We start from the raw sequence: 22,671 nt of genomic DNA on the forward strand, positions 1-22,671 counted from the left end.
GATGAAATCATCGAAGCTCAGGAAACGGCTCAAGTATCACGACTCTCTAGCACCCCTGCTGGGAGGGAGATTCTCGCGGTCTTAGGAATCGGCTCCACTGTAGCGATGGAACGCACATGTGAAATGCCAGATTACCTACGGGACAACATTACGGTTGCTCCTTTTCCCAAAAACGTGCATCCACAACACAATGCGAGCAGGCGCAAAGCTAGGGCTGTGGCATTGCTCCGGAGCATAAAAGCCTCGCCTCACACGGTCACTTTCGTTGACGCGGCCCAGTACGAGCACACATCGGACTTCGTCGCAACGGTGGTCAATCACGACGGACACGTCACTTGTGCGGCCTCCATCAGAGACAGCACCCCGGCTAGGGCAGAGCAGGCTGCGGTCGCTCTTGCACTTCTCGACGATGAGAGAGCTGAAATATTTACTGACTCGAGGGCGGCGGTTCGGGCATTTGCCTCTGGTGCCATCGCCAAGGAAGCTCATCGAATTCTCGAAGGCAAAGTCATCCAGCCACATACAATCACGTGGTTCCCGGCCCATCTCGAACCCCAACTCGACTCCCTCCGCAACCTCAATGACATCGCACACGTCCAAGCGCGCGAACTAACCCTCCGCGCTGACGCCACTGCAAGTCGAGGCTCCGTCGATTCTGGGCTCGTCGAGTTCCGTGACACTCTCTCCACCTTCAACGAGGTTACCAAACACTACTACCTTGGTAGAAGACTATACCCTCCCCCACACGGGACACTAACCAGACCTCAAGCTGTCACACTACGCATGCTTCAGACGGGATCATATCCCAACCTGAATTTATTTCACTACATCAATCCAGACTGCTTTAGTCCTGACTGCCCTAGCTGCGGACAATGTAGTACTTTGGAACACATGCTCTGGGGATGCCCCTCGTTACAGAGGGGCCCGCATCGATGCACTGCAGAGGAGTGGAGCTCTGCTCTTCGGAGCTCCGACCATTCACGCCAATTTTGGGCTGTCCAGAGAGCCCACGATGCGGCGCTGGAGCTTGGTCTCCCCGTCCCGACGTGGGTGCGGCCCGCGGCTTCGTCGCCTCCCTGAGAGGGGGCAACAGAGCTTCTCAGGACCTCCATTAAAGTTCTTTGTCTGTCTGTCTGTATCAACGAAATGGGGACATATTTCCAAGTCAATGCACCTCGGCAGATGCTCGAGCGTTCAGTCGGCAGAATCGGAACCGCCATTGGAGGCGTCCTCCGGAACTCACCTGTCGGCTACTGTCCAGGGCTGCGTTGAGCCAGCACATCTGGTTGGGCGTGAGCAGCGAGAGTGGCACCGTGGTCGAGCCTAGGGCGCAGCTCCCGAACCGGTAGTCGTCCAGCACGGTCAGCCTGCGACGGACCCCGATGCTTCCTTTTACACTTACTGTGACTATGCACCTCGAGAAAGCCGTAATTGGTGCGTCGACTCCGATCTCTGGCCGACTCGAAGGCCTGACTTACACAACCGTTATCCGCCCTGTATCATCGTCGTCATGGCAACAGAGTCCGTCAGGAGAGTGTTTACTCGTCAGTTTCTCTTGACGCTGCGGCGACGTTAGGAGCACCGGCCAACGTCACCAGCGTCCCGTTTTTGAGGAGAAACTGGCGAGGAAACGCTCTCTCCTGACGAACGCCGGTGACGGTGACGGGACGGGGCGAATGACGGTTGCGTGAATCAGGCACTATTCCTCTCTATTTTCTTCCATTTTCTAATCTATATCAATTTTTCTCTCTATTTTCTGTGAGCGGGTGAAACGTACCACCTGGTGCACTATCGTGGCAACAGGTGTTCCGTTTCGCTCGCTCTGCTCTATCGAGGCGCCAACCGGCAAGCGCGAGTCAGCGTCACGAGGCAAGCTCGTGACGTGGCTCGCGCTTGCTGTTGCCTCGCAGCCAATGGGAATTTAGGCGACGTTTCGCTACTACAGACACCGCTGGCTTTTTCGCTCAATGGGCCATTTGACGCTTTCGCATAAAAAAAAACGGAAATGAAAGTGGATGAAAAATACAGCTGGTTTCAGCTGGTATACGATCCCACGTTTTCGCATTACGCGTGCGATGCTCTCAACAATTTTAGGATGACAAAAAGTTTCGGGATGACACGTTTCGAGATATTCCTTCACAATGTGTGCGAAGAAATACATGGACGTTTCAGTTACTTTAGTGCATCGATGCATAACGCGACGGTTTCTTTAAAAAGTGGAATAGTCTATTTTTTACCGCAAGTTTCACCGAAGGATTTAAAAGCGAACGAGTTGGAACCTACCCATTCCTGGGCAGCGCACACATAAACAAAACAGGAGAACGACGCCTGGACAAGCGCTGGCGTAGCAAGTGAAAGTGTTTATTTGTGTAAAAAGGTACACTAGATCGGTGAGTGTATGATGACTCATTACATGTAATCCACATGACTTTCATGATTACTGGGTATATAATCTTTTTCTTCAAATAGGAACTTTCAGTTGTTAGACCAGCGCTTGTCCTGTCTTCTTTCTCGCGTTTTGTTTGTTTGTGCGCTGGCCAAGAATAAAAATTTTCGCAGCACATATATCGAAACCCGCGCAAATCATTAGAATTCGTTCCAATTGGATACTTCATGCAAACTCACTCGCTACAATTCGTAGATCTCCATTGGCGCCGTAAAGTACTTAACTATAAAGTTAATTATTGTTTATTATTTTAATTAGTCGATTACGCATTTCAATTTCTCGTGCCAGTAATGTCCGCCGCTTCGAGTAATCCAGCTCAAGGACTACAACTGCGCTATCTGCCACAGATGCTTTTAAAACATTCTGTACGAGAAAAAAAAAACGCTAAACCTTGCACTCGGCGGCTTGAAACAGCGAAGCTGGGCGATCGTAGTCCACCATTTTTCGGAAGTGCGCGCGAACTTTTCATTTTATTACTCATGATGATGATAATTTCTTTTCGCGCGTCTCGGACTTACGGCCGTCACTGCGCGTTGCATAGCGCAGCTTGCAACACCGACACCACGTTGCAATGTCGACAACGCGTTCCAGCAGACCCGCTCCGTAAATGCGTCTCTCTCTCTCTCTCTCTCTCTCTCTCTCTCTCATAGCGCGCAAAACCTCTTCACCTCGCAGAGCACGAGCGTGCGAACGCGCCAGCTGTGGACGAAGACGACAACGCTCGAAGGCAATCATACGGTTCGCATAAATGCATGTTCTGCAAGCGTGGCTGTATATAGTGGTTACGACGCTCGCCTTGGAACTGGGGGCTCGCGTGCTCGAATCCCGCCTCGGCAAGAAAGTTTATTTTCTTTTATTTATTCATAGTTACTTGATACGAACCACAAATTACGGCTGGCTTAAACAGCTTCGCTGTTAAAAAACACCCCGTATACAAACACGAAAGAGATAGCGATCACGCGGCTACGCTCCACTACGGCATTCCTTCGATAAGCCCTGGTGCTGCTTAAACTGCAATGATGCATTAGGCTATCAGCACGTCTAAGGTGACTAAAAGACGCTGTGAAGAGCGTAGCAAAGTACACCTCCCACGGAATGGCGAAACATGTTCCTACAGCACTTAGGCGCTCATTGGCGTGGCATACTTCTCGCTTCGTCGAGATAATTCACGGAAAATGTTATATAATACCCGTGGAAAACACCCACTGTCAGTAGTTCTTTGTTTTACTCTCTCTCTCTCTCTTTTTTTTTTTTTTTGCAAGGAACAATACAGAAGTGAAACTGGCTCTTCTTTTCCCTGTGACAATGTCGATATCGAGAAAACTGTATTTCCCGATGTGTATTGTTTAGAACGCATTTTTGTATAATGTTTGTACTTATTGTATATATTTGACGAATTTGTATTTTTTTTATTTTTGTATATTGTTCAACAATCTATTGTTATTTGTGCTATGTTATGATCCATGCAACGTCTCCCCTCCTTCCACCCCCCCCCCCCCCCTTCACGCATTGCCTCGCGGCGATTTAGGCCACGTGTAAATAAAATAAATAAATGTATACTTGAGCTTTCGTTCGTCGATGGTGCTGTCTGCGTGGAACACGAGCGTCTCGTTGAACTCCGGATTCACGGTCTTGTGCAGAGTCTTTGTCTGCTTTGTATCCCCCTGGAAAGCAACAAAAAAAAGTACAACGCTATACGATATTTTCCGCACATATGTATTTCAGCTTCATCGCAGAACCAACGGCCAGGATGTCATTTTCACCTTTTTGAAGCTGGGCAGGAGTTGTACCCTGACGAAGGGATCTGAGAAGCCGCTGTAGTCTGTGCCGTAGAGTTCCTGCGAAATCAGGTCCGTGAGTAAAAAAGTGTCAAAGTACGGACACAGGGTCAAACCGCCATTGTCTTGCACTGACAGTAACACTAACCCACAATCACTGAACGCTGGGCGAGTTGCTATTCCATAACTGACGAAGAACAGCGCGATAAACAAGGGACGAGACAGACGCAAAGACACTAGCGCAGAGTAGCAACTGGGGTTTATTGTCAGAAACACGAATATATACGTATATATAGCGTATCATAGCACAAATACGTGTAAAAATCTAAAAGATCAACGGCTAAGTTAGCACTCTCTAACTTATCCAGCATAGCAGACGCCCTCGCAACGCACATGCCAGCGGAATTGTGAATAAAGAAAGTCTTATCTTTGTGCTTCGGCAACACCTTCGTATCAGACAGTAGCACCTTGCACTTGCATTCTTTGCAGTGTAGGTATAAAGTAGACGATGGCTGTCCTTTCAAAAGAAGCTCTGACGCCCCTATTAAGCGGTTATTTAAACACCGCCCGCGCTGACCGATGTACTATACCTCCGTAGTATACGTGATACACCACAATCGTCACACGTACAACCAACCTCTCACGGTGCTTAACAATGCATTCATGACACTCTTGCCTAGCGCCTTCAATTTTCTTTCCACTATACTGCACAGATGCGGCCCACCTTACTTCTTGCCGAAAAGACAACATTTACGCCGCATCGGGTTCCTACCTTCTTCACTGCGGCGAGACATAATGTGCAGGTACAGATTACTAGCAACTGGCTTTTTTTTTTTTTAGCACTGACCTCTCTCTCGTCATGACAATCTTCGATTTCAGTTTTAAATTTCTCAGCAGCCGACATCCGCTTCCCTCAGTGAACTATTCCAATCTGTTTTTATTCCAAGTCATTAGCCCTACGTGATAGGTCAAGTATGGGCGTGACGGCCGCCCATATGGGCAGAACTGGAGTTGTTTTGACCACAGTTTTGAAACAGATTGGAATAGTTTTGCGTTATACCAGCCCATATGTCGCATATGGAGAGGAGAGCATATGTCGCCTCGAAAAAGACAAGTCCACTTGTCGAACGTTGGCTCCGGCTTTCATCTTGTTCACCGTGTTCTCGTTTTGCTTATCGTCTTGAATTTCCATCCCCCGCCTTCCGCTTGTGGAATTATTTTAAAGGATATGAAGGAATCTTAAAAAGTTATTTTCTATTAATGTATACATTAATGTCGTTTATAATGCGAATTAGATATGAAGACGAAATTTGCAGACTAGCCGTAGCTAGTCCCGGGGCTTAATCAAGATATCGTAAGCTAGCAGCCAGTACATATTTGGGTCTATTAGCAACGTACAATCATAAAACCTTGGATGTGAAGTTTTCGCTTCAATACCGAATTCTGTGGATACTCAATGTTTCGAAACAAGCATCCCTTTTCCGTGCGTAGTATGTAATTTGAAGCGACGCTCTATAGGCTGACTAGTGTCGGCGGTGGTGGTGGTGGCGCCGGCGGTGTCACGCTGAAAAGTGGGCCGATCCTGGCGATAGTGAAGAAAGGGTCCAAGCTCAATGGCACATACCAAGGACAAAAAAGAAAGAGAAAAAGAGAGGGAGACAGAAAGACAGAGAGAGAGAGAGCGAAATAAAGACTGAGAGAAAGAAAGAGAGAAATATAGAAAATCACCACGAAGGTCAGACAAACAAAGAAAGAGAGAGAAGAGAGGCAGTCGATTCCTACTGAAATGTGTTCGGACAAAAATGATAGGTCGTGACAGGAATGTCATGACATGCGTGTCATATAGGTCATGAAACAGCCGCCTACATGGCCTGCCCAGTTCCATTTCTTTCTCTTAATGTCAATCAGAATATCGGCTATCCCCGTTTGCCCTCTGATCCACACCACTATTTTCCTGTCTCTTAACGTTACTCCTAACATTTTTCGTTCCATCGCTCTTTGTGCGGTCCTTAACTTGTTCTCGAGCTTCTTTGTTAACCTCCAAGTTTCTGCCCCATATGTTAGCACCGGTAGAATGCAATGATTGTACACTTTTCTTTTCAACGACAGTGGTAAGCTCCCAGTCAGGATTTGGCAATGCCTGCCGTATGCACTACAACACAATTTTATTCTTCTGTAAATTTCTTTCTCATGGTCGGGGTCCCCTGTGAGTAATTGACCTAGATTAAAGTACTCCTTCACAGACTCTAGAGGCTGACTGTCGATCCTGAATGTTTGTTCCCTTGTCAGGTTATTGAACATTAACATTGTCTTCTGCATATTAATATTCAATCCCACTCTTACACTTTCTCGGTGAAGGTCCTCAATCATTTGTTGTAATTCATCTACATTGTTGCTGAATAGGACAATGTAATCTGCAAACCGAAGGTTGCTGAAATATTCGCCATTGATCGTCACTCCTAAGCCTTCTCAGTGTAAGAGCTTGAATACTTGTTCTAAGCATGCAGTGAATAACATTGGAGATATTGTGTCTCTTTGCCTGACCTCTTTCCTGATAGGTAACTTATTACTTTTCTTGTTCATAACCAGAGTAGCTGTGGAATCTTTGTAGATATTTCCCAATATATTCATGTATGCCTCCTGTACTCCTTGATTACGCAATGCCTCTATGACTGCTGGTATTTCTACTTAATCAAATGCATTTTCATAATCTGTGAAGGCCATATACAGCGGTTTATTGTACTCTGCAGATTTCTCGATTACCGGATTGATGTCATGGATGTGAGCCAGTGTGGAATATCCCCTCCTGAAGCCAGTCTGTTCTCTTGGTTGATTGAAGACAAGTGTTGCCCTGATTCCATTGGAAATTATCTTAGTGAATATTCTATACAGTACTGAAAGCAAGCTAATGGGCCTACAATTTTCCAATTCTCTAACGTCGCCCTTCTTATGGATTAGTATAATGTTGGCATTCTTTAATTCGTACGCTCGAATTAAAATATACTGTCGGATAATCCTGATGCGAAATAAAGTGAGCAGCTTAAAAGTCACATCGAACTACGTATATTATACGAATTTTAACATCGCTGGCAGCAGATTATCTGGAGATAAAAAGAATCAAAGGAAACGCGCCTAGACGATTTTTTTCAGGGAGCACCGGACATACTCCAGACATGACTCGTCTATTACAAGTGCAACACATATGGTACTTTCCACTTCGGTCTTCAAATGCGCAGTCCGGATACTGCGCTTCAAATGCGCGAATAGAAAGTTACTCACATGCACCAATCTAAGTACAATTTCTTGCACGAGAAACCGCATCGAAAGGAACAATACATAGGCGTTTAATGAATGCTAATTTAACATTGCAGTAATGAGGGAGCGTCACGTGACAATCTTGAAGCCTACTCATAAAAAATATAGCGGAGAACTCACGAAAAAAAAATCACAGCATATCCACGGGGTGAATGATGATGAGTGGGCGAAGCTCCGGAGGGAATCATCGGATCTCCCGCTTAAGGGGACGCTAGCACAAACGCGTTAAAAACGTGCAGTACTCTCTAATAAGGGGGAGCGGCCACAGCGTCTTACGCAGCCATTTACACATGCCGGAACGTGCACCGCGTTTGCCGACGCCATCACATGACTGCTGAGAGAGTATACCCCCGTATTCATAAACGCTCCTCGACTTGAACTTGACTTGCCACCGCTTTGGGCAGCGCGCTCGAAACGCGTTGAAGGTAAGGCGGAGAGGCCACAGCGTCTTACACCAGCTTCTTACACGGGCCGTAACGCGCTAGCACAAACGCGTTAGAAACGCGCTAGAAACGCGGCCTTTCGTTAATGTTGGGTATTTATTGTCATCGTGGTGCGTGTGTCCATGTCCGCTTCGTGGCGTAGTGGGCTAACGCCGCGCGCTCGGAAGCGAGGGGTCCCTGGCTCGATTCCGCGCTACGGACACAACCTCGGAATGTTTTTTCTCATTTTTCTCAGACTGGTTACACACTACTACTACGACGACGGGGACGGAACGGGTGCCGCTATAAGGAGCTTCGCCCCTAAAATGCACCATAGTCCCGTGACTGGCAAGCAGTAGTTCTTTGCGCCTCACGCGGTCGCCCATCCACTCTGCATGATCGTACGTGCGTGCGTCTGTTCGATGGCGTGGAACGTTTACAGAAGGAACGCCGTTCTCTCTGCAGTGCCTTCGATAACCTAACGAGTTAGCGTTACAGTTCCACCTCCCTTTAAAGGAACGGCCGCGTTCCTCCGTTCCTCCCAAGAGGAACAAGTTCCAGAAACGCCGTTCCGTACAACTGAGTTATACACTGATTTACACCCTTATTTATTTTTAAGGGTGTAATTTATTTTACAGTGTAGTGAAGGACTCATGAATAATTTAGACCATCTGGAGTTCTTTAAAATGAATCCAATGAACGGAACACGGGTGTTTTTCATTTCGTCCCCATATAAATGCGGCTGCCGTGGTCTAGATTTGAACCCGCGACCTCGGGCTAGTTACTAAATTGGTTTCAATATATTTTCCTTCAAATCATTATTTTTAGCCCTTGCACCGCCTGATTGAAGACCAATCTCCCAGAGACGAAGATTGCTTGGAGGTTGTACTCCGGAAAATGCTCAAGAGAGCCTTCGACCTCCCGATCTCCCCTTCCAACGCGCGTCTTCTGGCGTTGGGGGTGGTGAACACCTATCGGGAACTTCGCGAGGCGCATCTCACTAACCAATACACGCGCGTCGCCCAGACCATGTGCGGTCGCCGCCTCTTGGACCGGTTACATATTAAACATGACCACCATACGATGAAAAGGGTTCGAGTGTCCGAACTGTGGAGACACGCCCTCTACGTTCGACCCCTTCCAACTAAGATGAAGAAGGCGGACCATAATGGCCGGCTCCAGGCGCAGGCGGATGCCCTGCACCACCACTATGGCTTTCACAAACACGTCTTCTACGTCGATATTGCAGGCCCCAACCACTCCAGGGGGGAAGGGTGGGGGGGTTGGTAGACAGCTGCAATCATACACGATAAAGTGGGCGGATTCTTGTTCAAAGCACCCAGCTCAACGCATGCGGAGGAGGTGGCGATCGCACTCGCAGTCTTCCATCTCGACTCTAAATTCATCCTCACAGACTCCCGCGGAGCCTGTCGTAACTTTCAATTCGGATGGATCACTCCTCTCGCTGACAAAATTCTTCGCCGCAGTATTCGCGACTGCCTTCCATTTCATCGCTCCATCATATGAGTCCCCCCGGCCACCAAGGCATGCCAGGTAACGAAGCCGCCGCCTATGAGGCAGCCCGCGCACTCACTTGCCGGGTACCAGGCATCACTTGGAAGGACCTTGACCCAGATCACAGCCCTGTCCTTTATTTTAAAGAGATTACTGAGCACTATCGTGCCGAACACTGGCGTTACCCGGTTCCTATGAAGGGACTGGGTAAAGCTGGCGAACGAATTCTCTTTAGGCTCTTTGCAAACACCCTACTGTGCCCGGAGGTTCTCAAACACTGTGATCCTTCTTTTGACGGCCGCTGCTCATTCTGTGGGAAGGTGGCCGACACCTTCCACATGGTTTGGGCATGCAGGCAAAATCCTTATCTCCCCCCCCCCCCCCCATTACCCCTTCCCCTACCCGAGAGGACTGGGAGGCGGCCCTGCTCGGCTGCCAGGACAACAAGCCCTAGTTCGGCGGACCTGCGCAGCGGTCAAGACCAACGGGGTCCCGGAATGAGATACTCCGCCCAGTATTGCAAGAGGTGCGACCCACAGTGGCCTCTCCCCGAGCACCTCTCTGTATATATAGCCCAATAAATGCTTTTCACCACCACCACCCAGAGTGGGTTGCGCCATTTCACTGAGGAACAACGAATCAATCAATCATTACACAGTACGTCTTCGGGCCTGGAAAGCGTTTTGTCTCGAACGTCTGGCAACTTCTAAAACAGACGTTTTCCTAAAAAGGTGAACCTAAAATATCTACGCCTTGGGGAATTAAGGCGCGTGGATTTTACCGAATGTTGCATTGGAGAAAGATTTGTACTTAGAGTTTAGCTTTCAGAACGACAGATGGTAAAACACTTTGTCTGATAGATAAGCGCCTTTGTAACGCAGCTTTCACAGGCATAAGCGTCTTGTTCCTGTTTAGGAGCTCATGGAATCAGTATGCAGCGAAAACGCGACAACCGGCTTTTAAGAGCATGACACCGCATAATCCCGTCTCCACAGCGAAATTTTTAGCTCAAACAATATGGTTCCCCCGTCCATCGACCGTACCAGGAAAACAAGCATACATTATGCCAGCCCACGTGAAACGCGCATATCAAAATCTAATAAGGCACAATAAGTTATAGCTGTTGCTTCGTGTCGATATTCAGTTATTAAACGAGGCCTTATACGACGTATAAGTACGTTTTCATTCCATCCCGTCGGTTCTTATGGAAAAACGGTTTTACTCTAACCTTTTAGGCGTACAAGCGTACGACATGCGTGAACAACAGGAACCCTTATGAGATGGCTGGGCAAGCTCCTTGGCCGCTGTGCTCTCAGCATTGAACGGAAGCGACAACGCATGCGCGACTTGAAACACAGTCGAGGAACTTAACGCGCTTCGGCAAGGGAGCGTCGGTCGCATGCTGAGGTGAGCCGATTACTTGTAATCCACTTCACTGCTCGCGCCGGCCGCGTGCATTCGAGCAGAAGATGGTGTAATCCTCGTTGCACACAGCGTCACAACATTTCGCGCAGCCAACTTAGTGTCAAGCATCTATCGCCATCTGAGAGAGAATGCGGGAGTAAGCATGTTTATTGAACACCTAGCTAATCTGCTACCTTACGGCTCCTGTACAGCTCTGATGTAGGCTACCAGGGTTTAATATGAGACCAAAACATTGTCAAACAGAGTCTTAGCGTCTTGCATGACTCTAATGATATTAAGAGTTGCTATTTCGAGACTTGTCTGGCTCAGTTTGTAGCATCCCAAACCAACACAGAGGCTGCGACAGGCTCCGCATAGTGAAAGACTCCAGAAACAGGTAGTTTCCACGATATGGTGCCCATGACGTGTTGCCGGCTCTAAGATTGCTTTCGGGGCGTCCAGTCAGCAAAAGCATAGCCTTCGAGATCGGCTTCTGTTACTCCATCGGTGGGAACCGTCGCCGGGGGCGTGTACTTGCAGACCACCTATCACTCTGACTACCCGAGGTTGCCTAACGTTATCCTCTGGTACACGATAGTTTTCGCATCTCACTCGCCCCTGTCAAAATGAGGCCGCTGCGCCCGGGCCTCGAACTCGCGACCTTGTGTTCAGCACCGGAACGCCACAGCCACCGAGCCACAACAATGGGCAGCGTTCCGAGACTTCAAGCGCGTCGAATTTCGCTCCGTCTACAACGGGCAGGCCCTTTTTTTTAATGCGTAAGCATTCTTAGGCGACCAACCCTGAAAATCTGCCCGTCGGTCTCTCCGTCGGTCTGTAACGCGTAACACGATACATTCGATAAAGAAAAACGAAAACAACTTCCAAAGAAAAAATTATGAGCCCTTCCACTATGTGTAGATGAAATTATATTTAAAATGTTTTAATTTGATGATTATGTTGAATGGTTGAAAAGACACAACACATAACTTCGTTGCTTCGGCGCGCGCCGTTTGCTGTACGTGCGAATGAAAGTGAGTTTAGGCGACTAGATTCACACCACCTTGCATCATCGGCCGTAGCACGCTGGGCCACTGCGCGTTCGGCTTCTCATCGCTTTCGCATCTATTCGCCATGTTGAGCACGCCGGCGCTCCTTGAAGGCGCGCTCTTCCTCTTCGGAACGAGCGACACGGGTCTTACCCATACCGAGTCCAAGGGGCATCTGATGACGTCGCTATGGGGAAATGGCTATGTCAAGAGAGAATGAGACACAGCTATTGGTTTGTAGACTATTGGTTGGTAGACTGACGTTTCGACACGCATCGTCATAGACTAGCGTTTCGGCAACAGCGTTCACCACTCCGGCGCATTATTTTTGTCTCTTTGGGTCCCACGTCACGTGTGACAAGGGTAGTTCAAGAGCGCGTTACAGATCCCCGAGCCCACAGGGTTATGTGCCATTGAGCTTGGACCCCTCCTACACTATCACCAGGATCGGCCCACTTTTTTCTATTTATTGTTCTACGCGTCGTTTTGTCCGCGGATGCGATCTGCCAGAGCTTTGCGATATACAGGTTCACTGTAAAAATTCGGAGAAAAGCGATGGCAGGGGGGGGGGGGGGGGGGTGAGTTTCGAAACTACGATCCCACATTCAGAAGCCCAGCCCACTGAACACCCATGCTTTCAGAAGGTGAATATATCCGAACCATATGAATGTGTTGTACCGCATTGACTGTGCTGACACGTGACACAGACAGATAAGCAGTCAATGAGTTGATAAGGACGATAAGGAGTGATGCAGGGTTATATGGGTCTGATAGCTGTTGATAATGGTTCGACGTGGATGGTTAACGTGCTAAAGAGCGATAAGGGCTTATAATGGTCGGGGAAATTCTGATAAGGTTGATAAGCACCGATAAAGATTGATAAGCGTCGGATCAAGTTCGATAGCGTTGATAAGGATTGATAAGGGTTAATAAGGGTCGGATCATGTCCGATAAGGTTGGTAAGGACAGATAAGGGCTGATAAGGGTCAGATCGATTCAGATAAGGTTGATAACGAGCAATAAGAATTGATAATGGTCGGGTCAAGTTCGATAAGGCTGATAACGACCGATAAGGGATGATAAGGGTTCATACTGGTCGGATAAAGAGCCAAAACAGATTACAAGGCCAATAAAGCATGCATTTAATGAACCGTCGACTGCTTCGTCAATTGCGGTAAATACCATACGTCGAGTCGTATGCGTGGAGATCAGCATGACGCACAATGCTTACGCATACTTAGACAACTCCAGTGGAGTTTCTTCATAATTATTCTGACCGCCAATCCCTAGAAAGAAAAAATACATAAGCACTTTATAGAAAGTTTATGGACGGGCTGCTAACTTAACTTTATAGATTGTCTGCGACAGGCTGTGCGCTATGGCTTGATGCACCTTCTGTCGACCAAGATCTTTATATGCTTTCTGCAAACAAGCCATTCGGTGGTCTTTGCACCGTAGTAGACCACGAAAGTAGATTTGTTAACGGCTTTCGTCTACACAAATATCCGATAAAACTACTATCCCTACTCCGAATAGCTCTCTACTAATTTGCTATCGCAATTGATACTTCTTCTGTCGGGTAAAACTGCACTTTTTTTCATAGCCTTTAAAATTTTGTTCCAATAGGACAAACGGGAAGTACTGACACCACTAAAGAGTTTGCCTAAAGGGAGAGTTTGCCTTGCACCACTAGTGCAAGCTGCCCTTTTTTTTTTTTTTTTTTTTTTTTTTGGGGGGGGGGGGGGGGACGATTTCTCTGAAGCCTTTTGTAAGTGCAAACATACGACAGACGCGAACAATGTGAACGCTTATGAAACGACTGGACAGCTTCCTTGCCGAGCTGTGCTTAGTTTTAGCCTCTTTAACTGCAGTGTAAAGGTGGCCAGTATTGCATATCGGGTAGTCACCTTTCAAATAAAGGCCACAAAATCGGAGTTCACGTATCACTTGTAGTCAGTGTGCTCAAATACTATTTGCAGGCGTTTCATAGTTGGTCTGCACTGTATTGTACATCTGGCATAACACTATAGAAAACCGCAAAGTGGATTTCTCGGCAAGAAAAGTCCTTATTTGGGGCCGCCCAAGAGAGAGAGAGTTAACTTTATTAAAGGTCCTGAAGGGGCCTGGGCACCCCTTACGGGGCCGCCCAAGCTACAGGTTGCCTTTCAGTGTGTAACACTTTCGCAAACTCATCGACATTATGAGGGCTTCTGGTGAGCAAAAGAATTCCGAAGCGAGTACTCACCTGAGTAAAGAACAGAATAGACGTACAGCGTGAATCAGGGGGCATAGTCACAAAACTTTCTGACGCAGCACTGTTCGTAAGAGCAAGCGTAATCCAAGTGTGGTGCTGGACGTATTATTAGCGAAGGTGACCAGCCACCTTGGAAACAAAAAGCTTTTGCGAATTGAGCCTCCGAATTCGGCGAGGCATGCGTTTGTCCGTCGTGGTCACATCTGCCTTCATTTCCCCAGCATACCTGAATTCACGTCAAGGCTGATCCGGCCAATCAGACCATTCAGGCCAATCAGTCAAAACTTCATATAACGAACCTAGATTTAACGAAATTCGCGATGTAACTATTTTTATTTCCCGATCTTAGTTCTTTTGAATTAACGAAACCTCGAATTAAAGAAATTCACGATATAACGAAGTTTTTCGCTGCAAGTACAACTTCGTTATATCGAGGTTCGACTTAATACTCTCGGACACCAATCTCTCACAACCTTATGGTTGTCGCGCCCTCTTGTGGGAAAACTGCAGGACTACAGACGACCGAAAGTTATCCGCATCAGCGTGCTCAGTGCCCTGATATATGTCACATGTACACGCTTCGTCAAAAGTACATGAACTACGTTGCCTGCGACTGCCAGGTTTACTGCAATCTGGTTAAGGGAGTTTTTGTGGTACGTTGTAACTCCCAATGGCCTTAGGGCATAAAAGGAACTCTTCCTTGCCATCCAGAGGTCTGGTGTGTCAGGAGGCGCCACAGGAACCACACCTCACAGCCGAACGACGTGTATGGAGAAGGCGTGAAGTAGTCCGCATACTTTTGACAAAGGCTATACGTATACATATTCGCTTAAACACACAGAACGTGCAACATGCATGCATACACTTTTATCGCGGCAACCTTTTTTGAAATTGCGCACTTTCACATTTTCGTGCGCCTGGAAATTATAAGCCGAACACGACACTTCACTTCACTCGACGTAGACTGGGAACCACATCACCAAAACACCGGTAATCAATTTAAGAGTTACCAATCGAGCATAAGATTTCGCGTCTACACAGGGGTTATGCTTGCTCGAGCTGGTCGGAACTTGGCCTAGGATCATAGATTTACCGTATACAAGCCTACTAATAAACACCCATATTTCCCATGCGATCATCTCGAGGCATATGAGAATACAACATTTTAGTGCATGTGAAAGTGCCATCAATTCAGACTCATGGCACTTCTCTCTATTTTTCCTTCACGTCCCCATCCCCCTCCCCACGTGTAGGGTAGCAAACTGGACTAAGTCTGGTTAACTTCCCTGCCTATCCTTCCTCCCTTCTCTCTCTTTCTCTCTCTCTCTCTCTCTCTATAGAGGATCTCATGTGATGATACGTGATTATGGATACAGCGTATACGGTGCATATGGTTTTATTGAATATAGACAGTATTATGAGAATCGCATAAAGGGTTTCTGATCCGTAAAGGTTGCTGTGATAAGACTGCATATTTGCCGGCGCAAATGGAACAAGCTGTGAAAATCGGTCACCTTTGCGCGATGGATGATACACTTGAGCGCCTTGCCGCCATTGAGCAAGAGCAGCGAGAACTCCAGGGTCCCCGCCGATACTGGATGAGAGAGAATAGGGACATGTGTTGCGTCGAGCCTTGCGATTGCCTCTTATTCGCCGAAATCACCCTTGCAGTCCTTCCCTAGTAGCTGTGATAATGAGAGTTGCTCAATCGTACACCCAGTTGCTAAACTCTCCACATAGACCAGAGTACCTGTATGTTGCTCTCACGCCACCCACCCGTTTAGACCAAACGCACTTAATCTCGACAACAGTGGCCAGCCGTCGCAGCTGCCCACGCAGGGCTGCTAGTTAGATGACGGTGCAGCTGATGGCAAGGTTACGGCGAGCCAACCCTAGCCGCAAGCGATAAGAACAGGGTGAGCGTTATCGCAGTTCTTTCGTTCTTTCTGCCAGTTTTACCGGCATTCCCCGGTAAAAGATGGTTGCCCCCTAGAAGCGCAGTAAATTCTGGTCTGTATAGACACCACATTTCGGAATACCGCCGCAGTGATTAGAGAGTTATCGCTCAACGGGTTTACGGCCCAGCGGAACGAGCGGGCGAGTGGAGAGGGCAGTGAAGCGCCGCACGAAAGGAAGAGCTTTAGCTCAGCGATACCTTATACCCCTGACACACGGGCACTCTAAATTCCTTTAGGTAAGGGGACATCTACCGGAAAGGTGTTCAAGCGCAGTGACACACGACAAAGGAGTATCTCCCTCCCGGCAAAGTTCCTTTGCGCGAAGGAAGATCGGGCATCTACTTTTCGAGCGGAAAGGTGTACTCGCATACGGCTTGCACAACTCATCAATAGACGAAAACGTGTTACATAACTTCGGTGCCCCGTAAGTATCTTTTTACCTTTGAAAACGTATTAATCTTTAGCGGTAATGTGATTTGTCAAAGAGTAAAGATTTACTGTAGCTATGCTCTCAAACGCTCGCACCACGTCGCTAGCGCCGCTATGCTGAATTGATGATAAGTGGTTCTTGAGGGAAAGGGAAAGGTTGGCGCTATCTTCTGCAGCCCTTGAGGGAGCACGGCTCAATTGCACGTATGCTGAATTGCGAATAAGCGAATTATAAGCCATCAAAAATGGGGAAAAAATGTTTTATTGCGATAGCAATTATATGGACACTCAAAAGCAGATTTCTGCCGTCGGCGTCGCCGTCGCCGTAGCCGTCGCCGTCGCCGTCGCCGTGAGGTTCCGTATGACGTCATTTGGAGAAGAAATCGTCGCCGCGCGCCGAACGCTGTATGTGCGAGTGAAAGGGCGCGAGGGGCGCGTCTTTCACGGGGAGTGAACGCACGGCGGAGAACAAACGCGCGTTCTGTGCCGTGCTCGCTTAAGGGCTGCAGAAGTAGGCGTCTCTTTTCTCCTTTACAATCACCATACATGTAGAGTAAACGCACCTTCTTCCGACGCGCGAGAAGCCGTGGGGGAGGGGGAGGGAAGGGAGGCGACGTTTAGCTGCGGCACCAAGTGCCTATTTATATCACAGGCTCCGGCAACAGTCACCAACGCCGCACGCATTTTGAGCGAACGCGGGCAAAACGCCGATGGCGTCGACAACAGTTCTGCGTGTTGCCGACGCTGCTGCATGTCCAAGTTTATACAGCTGATAAAGCTAATATCATTACTCCGTATAGCTCTCTACAAATTTGCTATCGCAATTGATGCTTCGCCTTTCAGGTGAAACTGCGACCAGTTTTTTAGGTTGTGCAATCACTAAATGTAATCTATATGAGCAGCTTCTTGTACATGAGCAGCTTTTTTTTCTGATAAGTGGTTCTTGAGGGAAAGGGAAAGGTTGGCGCTATCTTCTGCAGCCCTTGAGGGAATTTTTTCTTGCTGATTTAACAAGCAGCCTGTTTTTCTTTCTTTTCTTGCGGCGTTCATTTGAGGAACCACCTAAAGAAATTAGTGCGCTGCCGTGTGTCATCACCGCAGCTCCTTTCTGCAAAGGGTCCTTCGGAGTAAGAAAAGTGGTTTCCTGCAAAGGACTTTACTTTTGCCCGTGTGTCAGGGGTATTACTCGGTTGAACTGAGTGAAGTCCCTAATAGGAAAAGTACCGACATCCTTTGATCAACGCCGCTTCTCTCTCTCTCTCTCTCCTGTATCTCCGATTGGACGATGATAGTGCGCGCTGTCACTTCTTTATATTTTTTTTTTCGCCTCAGAGCCATGTTGAAAGTCACTCTGCGCAGCCGCAGTCGCCGGCGGAGGTCGCGGCGCGCGCCCGGCCTCAAAGCTTCAACGGGGACTTTCTAGGGGCGCCACCGTCGACTTGCTTTCGTAAGGAAAAAGTAAAGAAAAAAAAAACAAGCGCTTTAGGAGAGGAGACGGCGAATAAAAGAGTAGATGGCGGTACTTTTACTATATAGAGATTTTAGAAGATGATTATGATGATGATTTATTGGCATCCCCTTTGAAACGGGGCGGCGACAAATAGTCACCTAGCCTGTTTGATTTAATCAGCCATACTATGCATGTTCTTTATCTAGAATTTTTGTATACCTCTCATTATTATTTTTCTTTTCCTTTTTTCAAGAATTTACCTTGTACCGCTACCTATGATTTTAAGAGATCAGGTCGTATCCATCTTCTCCCTGCTTTTTTTCCACCAGTACTCTAATCGTCTCTTGCTCATCTCTACGGCTGATCTGTTGATGTTTCCTTCTACTTTAAACCCAAGCGCTTCTGGGAGTTGCACGTTACCTACGGTTCTCGCTGGGTGGATCCCGTCGCATTCCATTAGGATGTGCTGAGTGGTCTCTGGATCTTTACTGCAGCATCCACATGCCTCATCTAGTTCCGAATATTTGCTCCGGTATGTTTTGGTCTTTAGGCAACCGGATCGAGCCTCAAATAGCAAGGCACTGCCCTTTGTGTTATCGTACAGATTTTCCCTTCTAATTTCTTTCTTCTCATTTTTGTAAATCTCCATTGTACTCTTTGTTTCCATTCTTTGCATCCAATTCACGGTCTCTATTTCTCTCACTTTCTTTCTGATGACTCCTGGTTGTCTATTTACAGTTTCGATTATCCTGTACTTGGTTGCCAACTTCCTTGACCTCTTCCTCCATTCTGTGTCCACGCTTTTCATGTAGAGATACTTGTGCACTTTAGCCGCCCATTTATTTTCATCCATGTTCCTGCGCGTTTCTTCAAAACTAATTTTGCTCTGTGCTTCTCTGACTTAAAAAGAGGGCCCAACCCATGTCACCCTGCACTGTCTCATTTGTCGTATTACCGTGGGCTCCCAAAGCCACCGACCTACTGATCTTTGGTTAACTTCCAAACCCGACAAGATATACGATTTTAAGCATAGAATGGCATTTGCGAATGTTAGCGCTGGCACCATTACTCCGTTCCAGATTCCACGCACCACCTCATACTTATTGTGGCCCCACAGTGCTCTGTGTTTCATTAATGCTGCATTCCGCTTCCCCTTTATTTTCAGATTATCTTGGTGGTTGCTTGAGTAATTCTTTCCTTCGTTTATGTGTACGCCGAGGTGCTTATATTGCTTCACTCTGGGTCACTCTTCATTCTTGCTGTTGAATTGACACCACGAAGTTACTCGTCTCTTCATTAAAGATCACAATTCCTGATTTCTCTGTGCTAAACTTAAGGCCTAGATTTGTCGCTGCATTGCCACATATATTCGCAAGTATCGGTAAATCTTTTTTTATTGTCCGCTAGTAGCACAATGTCGTCTGCGTACATCAGTCCAGGGACCTTATGTTGCACCATTTGTCCATTACGCTTGTAGGATAAATCAGAACTGAGTAAAGTCCCTATATAAGAAAAGTACCGCCATCCTTTGAGCAACGCCGCTTCGCTCTCTCCTGTATCTCCGATTGGACGATGATAGCGCGTGCTTTGACTTCTTTATATTTTTTTTTTCGCCTCAGAGCCATGTTGAAAGTCCTCTGCGCAGCCGCACTTGCCGGCGGCGGCGGCGGCGCGCGCCCGGCCTGAAAGTTTTAACGTGGACTTTATAGGGCCGCCACCGTCGACTTGCTTTCGCAAGAAAAAAATAAAGAAAAAAGCACGCGCTTTAGGAGAAGAGACGACGGAGGAAAGAGTAGATGGCGGTACTTTTCTTACATAGGGAATTTAGAATTGATGATGATGATGATGATGATTTATTGGCATCCCCTTTGAAACGGGGTGGCGACAAATAGTCGCCTAGCCTGCTTGATTTAATCAGGTATACTACACATGTTCTTTATCTAGCAATTGCCTGAAATAAACTTCAACTTCTTCTTCAACTTCTTGTATACCTTTTTCAAAAATTTAGCTTGTACCCCTGCCTATGATTTTAAGAGATCAGGTCGTATCCATCTTTTCCTTGCTTTTTTTCCACCAGTACTCTAATCGTCTCTTGCTGATCTCTACGGCTGATCTGTTTATGTTTCCTTCCACTTTAAACCCAAGCGCTTCTGGGAGTTGCACGTTACCTACGGTTCTCGCTGGGTGGATCCCGTCGCATTCCATTAGGATGTGCTGAGTGGTCTCTGGATCTTTACTGCAGCATACACATGTCTCATCCAGTTCCGAATATTTGTTCCGATATGTTTTCGTCCTTAGGCAACCGGCTCGAGCCTCAAATAGAGGCCCAACCATTGTCTCCATGGCACTGCTCATTTGTCGTATTACATGTGCCCCAAAGCCAACCGGCCTACAGATCTTGGTAACTCCAAACCGCCAATATATCCGATTTTAGCATATAATGGCCCCATTTGCGAATGTTAACTGAGAACTGAGCGCTTTGCTGCGCCACCTGTCGAACAAGGTTGGAGTTAGCGTCATCTCGCGGCCCAGCGCTCGCTTCGGGTTCTCGATCGCGGTAATCCACTTCAAATCGTCGGAAAACGGCCTCGTTGCTGAAACCTCTCGAAGTATACAGAGGTCCTCTTCAGTGGTGAAACATATCCGAGGCTTTTTCCCCTGCAGGCGAGCCAGCGCCGCGTTTGAATACGACGCCGACGACATGGGGCTGTTCGTGCGGGTGGTCGCCATGTTTGTTTCGCAAAAACGCTGGTCCGCTGCGCGCGCTCCGCTATGGAGAGAGAACCAGCGAAGAGAAGGGCCCGCTCCGTAAACACGCTGGCCGCGCCAGCGTACCGCACATGCGCAGTGGCATCTCCGCTCGCCCGTTGGGCCCGCTGTCCCGTAAACCCGCTGAGCTATAACTCTCTACATTAGCTTGGGCGTCTGCTGATTGCCGCATCATTTGCAGACATGGATGGGCACCGCGCACTCGCCAGATGGCGTCACGGCTGTTTCAGCCTCGAGCAAGTGCTGCTAACGCCAACCGCTTGCGCAACGACGGAAATGAGACGACACTTTGAACAGCAACAGACGCGCACCCGTTTGATGACTTGCTTCGAAATGACCAGTGAGGCGTCGCCCGATCTACGCGGGAGCATTAGAACGCATAATTCATGGGTCTTCACCACCATTCCCTGAAGTCATGCACGCCTGTACTGCGTTCGCAGAATGTGGAAGCTTTCGCTAGGAGATTAACGATGGCGAGAAAGCATCCCGAACACGTAAAGCCTCCTACAATGTATTATTCCTCCACTGTGGCCAGGCGGTGCTGCCACTATTGCAATCTTGCGCGCACGATCGCTACACACCATGACCTGTATTCACGAGAAACATCTTCAGCTAAATCTGTTTCTTAGAGAAGATGCCAGCCACTCATCATGCCGGACGTATTATTAGGAAAGCAACCGTCGAACGGCAAGCAAAATTAACTTACGAACGATAACCTTTGTGAATACGGGCCCAGAATCTGCAGCCATTGTAGATGGCAGCCACTTGCAGAACTGGCAGAACGAGCAGGCGCGACGACCCTCAGCCTGTTTCGGTATCCTGCATGCTTGCTGTCGGCATTCTGTCACCTTGGCCTTATTTTCAGCCGTCTGTCATCAATCCGCAATCTCTCCACGAGCAGTGCCGACAGTTGGCGACTGGGGCTGAGTTTAACTGCACTTGCTTTAAACTGCCATTAACTTTTCCGAGCGTTTCCGAGCACTCGAAATTTTGAAGCAGAGTTTGGGAACTGGTGCAACTGATACTGGTGCGACTGACCAACTCTCGTGGTAAACAACATTCTTGTCGTAGAGAGATGTTCCACTGAAACTTACAGCCTTCGTCGAAAGAAACGAAGCCACTAAGTGCCCGAGTGTCGTTGCTGAGCCCTGGCTGCGTCATAGTTATGGTATCCACCTCATAGCACAAAAATGTTGTCCAGAGGTTGAGGGTTACAGTTAGTCCTTCTCCAGAGCTTCCAATTGATGTGAACACAAAACGAGGCCTATCACACGTTCCATAGTCAGCTGCGGTAACCTGTACGGTGGTTTCCTTTCTTTTTGACAACGTGTGTACTTCGATCCGTTGCCCGGGCGTTGTCGCTTCGCTCTCAAGGATAAGGACCTGTCACTACAGCGCGATTGAGGGCTTTACGCACATGAAGTCGCTATTCGAACTTAAAAGGCCACAGAAGGCTGCCTTCGTACTCTCGTGCCATCTCGTTTCCTACAAGTCATCGTCACCACCAGTCTACTGCAGAACGAAGGCCGCTCCCAATGGTTTACAATTACGCCTATCTTGCGTCAGCTCGCCCCGTACTATGCGTAAATGCGGATAAGCGTAAATTTCATACACATACTACTAAGTAGCTCTCGTGTAGTGACTATACCTAATGAATTGTGACTGAGTGATAGGCCGATTGATCGATCAGCCATTACGCAACTTTTAAATCCGCATGCAACTCACATTGCGCTCACTCGTACAGGCGACATGCCACTCACTTGCGCGGGTTGTAACAGCAGTGCATGTCGAGCCTGTAAGCACGCCGCAGACAATTCGCACCAGCCCCGTTCAACAAAAGAGAGGCAACCAAGGAAGCAAAAGAAAAGAAGCACAAACTCAG

The 22,671-nt window shown here is 47.9% G+C and overlaps 1 protein-coding gene across 1 annotated transcript in view; it reads right to left on the minus strand.

Moving 5' to 3' along the window:
• LOC125944426 (double C2-like domain-containing protein beta) overlaps window positions 1-2,287 on the minus strand; it is an 11,572-nt gene extending 9,285 nt beyond the window's left edge. Inside the window, exons 1-2 of the mRNA XM_049664902.1 lie at window positions 2,284-2,287; window positions 1,175-1,452 (exon numbers count right to left, since the gene is read on the minus strand). Coding sequence (XP_049520859.1) covers window positions 1,175-1,452; window positions 2,284-2,287 — 282 coding nt within the window. The remainder of the gene's footprint in view (window positions 1-1,174; window positions 1,453-2,283) is intronic.
• Window positions 2,288-22,671: the final 20,384 nt, after the last annotated feature.

The sequence above is a fragment of the Dermacentor silvarum genome, chromosome 3 (genome assembly GCF_013339745.2).
Source record: "Dermacentor silvarum isolate Dsil-2018 chromosome 3, BIME_Dsil_1.4, whole genome shotgun sequence".
In the NCBI taxonomy this organism is placed as follows: domain Eukaryota; kingdom Metazoa; phylum Arthropoda; class Arachnida; order Ixodida; family Ixodidae; genus Dermacentor; species Dermacentor silvarum.